The 4,879-nt window shown below is 64.5% G+C and overlaps 1 protein-coding gene across 1 annotated transcript in view; it reads left to right on the top strand.

The window, feature by feature from the left end:
• The window catches only part of UBA7 (ubiquitin-like modifier activating enzyme 7), an 11,107-nt gene that overhangs the window by 6,077 nt on the left and 151 nt on the right, over window positions 1-4,879 (top strand). The window contains 8 exon segments of the mRNA XM_014538998.1: window positions 7-130; window positions 308-479; window positions 1,873-1,955; window positions 2,205-2,297; window positions 2,388-2,579; window positions 4,127-4,219; window positions 4,288-4,388; window positions 4,793-4,879. Coding sequence (XP_014394484.1) covers window positions 7-130; window positions 308-479; window positions 1,873-1,955; window positions 2,205-2,297; window positions 2,388-2,579; window positions 4,127-4,219; window positions 4,288-4,388; window positions 4,793-4,879 — 945 coding nt within the window.

Below are 4,879 nucleotides of genomic sequence, written 5' to 3'. Positions count from 1 at the left end.
AGGAGGCTGCTGGCGCAGAGGGACCGCCTGAGCCCAGCAGCCTCCCTCTCCTCAGGTGCTTAAGGATGGAACGCCTTTCTGGTCGGGTCCCAGGCAGTGTCCTCAGCCCTTGGAGTTCGATGCCAGTCAAGTGAGTGGGCCCCTGAGGGCAAAGTGGCCCCTCTGCCTCCTGGACAGATGCTGGCAGGGCGTGTTGGGCACCCGTGGGTGCCCACGGGGCAGGCAGAGGCAGGCACTCAAACACACCCACCAGTGGGTGGGACCGCACACGCACACCCATGCGTGCTCCCTCTTGCTCTGACTGCAGGACACGCACCTCCTCTACGTGCTGGCGGCGGCCAATCTGTACGCTCAGATGCACAGGCTGCCGGGCTCACGGGACCGGTCTGCGCTCAGGGAAATGCTGGAGCTGCTGCCGCGGCCTGACCCCCAGCACCTGGAGCCCATCCTTTCCGGTGACCTGGCTTCCCCTGAGCTGGGTGAGGTCCCGGCCCTGCCCACCCCTAAGCTGCGGCCCAAAGGCTTGGTGCTGCCCTCAGTGTAGAGGAAAGACGGGGCCTGGGGCCCTGCAGCCAACCCACCGCCCGCAGCGCATCCTCGGGCCCCTCCGCAGGCCCCTCCCTGCCGCCTTCCCCACCCCACTCTGACCCCATTCCCTTGGCAGGTTTTGTTTTGTTTAGGAAGGGAGAGGGAGAGAGAGACAGAAACCTCACTGATGAGGAAGCGCTGATCGGCTGCCTCCTGTACGCCCCCTGCACGTGCCCTGATAGGGAATCGAACCGTGACCTAGTTCACAGGTCGACGCTCAACCACTGAGCCACGTCGACCAGGCCACTTGGCAGGTTTTTAAGCAAAAAAAGCACAAACCATTGAGCTCTGAGGAGCACTTATCTATGGCCCTAGGTTAGGACAGGGTCATACAGCACACACATGCATGCAGACACACACACACACATGCATGCAGACACACACACACATGCATGCAGACACACATGCGTGCACACATGCATACAGGCACACACATGCATGCAGACACACACATGCTTGCAGACACACGTGCACGCACACACACATACACACACGGACACACGGACACACGGGGTGGGGAGGAGATGGCAGCGTCAGTCAGAGGTCTTCCCGAAAGGGACCAAGAAGGGGCCTGGCTCCGGGCAGAGTGCAGGAGGCAGGAGACAGGCCAAGGACTGTCCCTTCTCCCGACAGACCCCCAGCAGGAGGCGCGGCTGCAGGAAGCCCTGCAAGACTGGAGCGAGGGCTCCCCCCTGGAGCCGCTATGCAGACACATGCGTGCACACATGCATACAGACACACACATGCATGCAGACACACATGCGTGCACACATGCATACAGGCACACACATGCATGCAGACGCACACATGCATGCAGACACATGCGTGCACACATGCATACAGGCACACACATGCATGCAGACGCACACATGCATGCAGACACATGCGTGCACACATGCATACAGACACACACATGCATGCAGACACACATGCGCGCGCACATGCATACAGGCACACGCATGCATGCAGATGCACACATGCATGCAGACACACATGCGTGCACACATGCATACAGACACACACATGCATGCAGACACACATGCGTGCACACATGCATACAGGCACACACATGCATGCAGACGCACACATGCATGCAGACACATGCGTGCACACATGCATACAGGCGCGCGCGCGCGCACACACACACACACACACACACACACACGGGGTGGAGAGGAGACGGCAGCGTCAGAGGTCTTCCCAAAAGGGACCAAGAAGGGGACCGGCTCCGGGCAGAGCGCAGGAGGCAGGAGACAGGCCAAGGACTGTCCCTCCTCCCGACAGACCCCCAGCAGGAGGCGCGGCTGCAGGAAGCCCTGCAAGACTGGAGCGAGGGCTCCCCCCTGGAGCCGCTGAGGTTTGAGAAGGTGGGAGCCCGAGGCGGGAGAGGGTGAGGCTGGGAGGCGGCTGGGGAGGGTCAGGGGCTGAGAAGGCGGCGCTGGGGCCCCTTGGCCCGAGTCCTCTCAGCGGGACCAGGGACAGCTCCCCTTCCCCTCCCTGCTGAGGGGAGAGGTGAGCATCATGGACAGAACTGTGGGGGGATGGGCGCAGCCGTACATGGTCGCCACAGTGAGGGACATGGCAGTGTTCACGCTTCTGTGACCTGAACCTCCCAGGACGATGACAGCAACTTCCACGTGGACTTTGTGACGGCGGCAGCAAGCCTGCGGGCTCAGAACTATGGGATCCCGGCGGCCACCCGCGCCCAGGTAACCCTGCCTGCCGGCCCCCAGCGTGGAGGCAGGGGCCCAACCCCGGACCCGCACCCCGTCCCAAACCCAGTCTCCTGTTGTTGGCAGAGCAAGCGGATCGTGGGCCAGATCATCCCAGCCATTGCCACCACCACAGCGGCTGTGGCGGGCCTGCTGGGCCTGGAGCTCTTTAAGGTGGTGGGCGGCCCCCGGCCCCTCAGTGCCTTCCGCCACAGCTACCTGCGCCTGGCCGAGAACTCCTACAGCCGCTACGTGCCCCGCGGCCCCGCCGTCCAGACGGTGAGCCCTGACACCCGCCCACTCCAAGCCTGGGCTTTCCCTGCGCCTACCCAAAGGCCCCCTCAGGCTTCTGGCCGGCACCAAGACCCGGATTCTTAAGACGCCCTCAGCCCCCTTCCTGCTGCTGGGAAGCCAGACTGGGACCTGTCAGACACAGGAAGTAGCCATCAGCCACCCCCACCGCCCAGCACTCTGCTGCCCTGGGTCTGGGGGAGCTGCAGCTTTAACTCATTAGTGAGCCAGACAGGCCCAGCTCCCTCCTTCCCAGGAGTGCCCCTGAGGGGGAGGGGCGGGGCGGGGGACTAGGGCCCTAGCCCCAAGCAGAGCTAATGTCAGACTCCGCATACGACCTCCGCCTGCATGGCGTGGGGACCCTGCCCTGCCCCGTCCACACCGAGTTAAAGGGCACTGAGCTCCTGGTGCCACGGGGGTGGGGTCCGCAGCCCTGGGATGTGTGTGTCCGTGGCACAGGCTGTGCCCGGGTTGTGTGGGCATGGAGGGAGCGTGCTTGCACATCTGTGTGCCAGATGGGAGGGCAGGCTCTTCTTCAATGTGGGCTCTCACGGGGTGCGTGTGAGCACACGTGTGGGTGTCCCTGGCTGCTGTGCATATGTTCCTTTGAGAGCAGGGCTGCGAGGGGCCCTGGCTGTGTGCCCAGCTCTGCAGTTAGCTTTTCCTTGGGGCACAGGAGAGGGGGTGGAGAGAATGTCCTCGCCAGGGGAGAAGGCAGAGGTCATGGGCCAGCACTGGGCTTTGGCTAAGTGTCCCCGGGGTCCCTCAGGGCACAGCATACAGAGCGGCTTTGTGAGGGGCCCTGCCTCCGTTAGCACACAGGCTGCCTTTGTCCATGGTGGAGGGGGAGGGGGAAGGATCCCCCCATCTCACCTCTGGTCTTGTCTCCGCTTGACCCCACTATATTTCCTGGGGGGGTTGGCAGGATCTCATGCCCGGTCCCTGGCTGCCTGCCACCCTCTGCCCTCAGTTCTGGGCACTAGACCCCCGAGACTCTTGAAACGGGGAAGAAGGGGCAGGAAGAGGAGGCCTCTGTGGACTGTCCCTGCAGGGTCTCCAGGCCAGTGGGGGCCCCGGAGACACTATGCCCCTTGTCCCTTTGTGCCCATGAGCAGCCCAAGGCCCTGGCAGTGCAGGATGAGGGGGGACAGGCTGTACACCCCCTTTCCCAGCTCCCAGGCTTGCATTTGAGGAATAAGCAGCTTCATTGGAGACTCCAGCCCAGGCCCGGCTCCCACTTCCTCAGGAAGCACCGCCCTCCCCCTCCTACACAGCCAGCCTGTGAGGGAGGCTGTTTCCCCGTGTGGGGGCCCCATGGCCGTTTCCTGTGCCGGCCCCAGCATGGGCTGGGGTGGCGCTGAGCCTCTGGGCCCAGAGCCCACCGCCCACCCCCACCCCTGGCTGCTGCTTCCTTGCTTCCTGCCTCCAGCCAGCGCTCCTCTAGGGAAGGCCATGGGCTGCGGGAGCTGGGGTGGGAGAGGGCGTTTGTGGGAAGCTCCTCACTCCCCCCCTTGTCCTCCCCCTGCCCCCCGCAGTTCCACCACCTGACCTGGACCTGCTGGGACCGCCTGAAGGTGCCCGCTGGGCAGCCCGAGAGGACCCTCCAGTCACTCCTGGCCCATCTCCAGGTGTGCCTTCCCTTCCCTGCCCCCGCCCGGCCACCCGGCCCAGCGGCACCTGACCCGTCTCTCTCTAGGAGCAACACAGGCTGCGGGTGAACATGCTGCTGCTGGGCAAGGCCCTGCTCTACTCGGCGGGATGGTCGCCTGAAAAGCAGGCCCAGCGCCTGGGCCTCAGGTGAGCCCACGCCTGGCTCCGCTCTGTCCCTGGAGGTTGGAGGTGGGGGACTCGAGGCCTCTCCTCCCGGCCCCATCTGGGCCCCTCACACCTACATGACGCTTTTGCCAAATGGAGTCAGCAAACGGGCTGGGGGCGGGGTGGGGCAGAGCCCGCAGAGGGGTCTCCAGGAGTGCCTGCTTGGCGGCTGCACCGGCTCCTCGCCCTGCTCAGCGCCCCCTTCAGAGCCCACTCCCCAGGGACAGGCGTTTCCTGCCTCCCGCTGCCCCGCCAGCCGCTCCGAAAATAGTTGCAGATGTTTCCTGTCTTGAGTTGCTGCTGCTCCTGGCTGGGCTCCTTCTGGCCCTAGTCCACGGTCACTCTCTGCAGCCACTGCTCCACGACCCAATCTCCCCCCCCCCCAGGGTGACAGAGCTGGCACAGCAGGTGACAGGCCGGCGGGTGCCCGAGCCTGGGCAGTGGGTGCTGGCCCTGGAGCTCGGCTGTGAGGG

The sequence above is a fragment of the Myotis brandtii genome, unplaced genomic scaffold (genome assembly GCF_000412655.1).
Source record: "Myotis brandtii unplaced genomic scaffold, ASM41265v1 scaffold207, whole genome shotgun sequence".
In the NCBI taxonomy this organism is placed as follows: domain Eukaryota; kingdom Metazoa; phylum Chordata; class Mammalia; order Chiroptera; family Vespertilionidae; genus Myotis; species Myotis brandtii.
The sequence above is the reverse complement of the archived record's forward strand: the minus strand, read 5'-3'. Positions and strand labels throughout refer to the sequence as shown.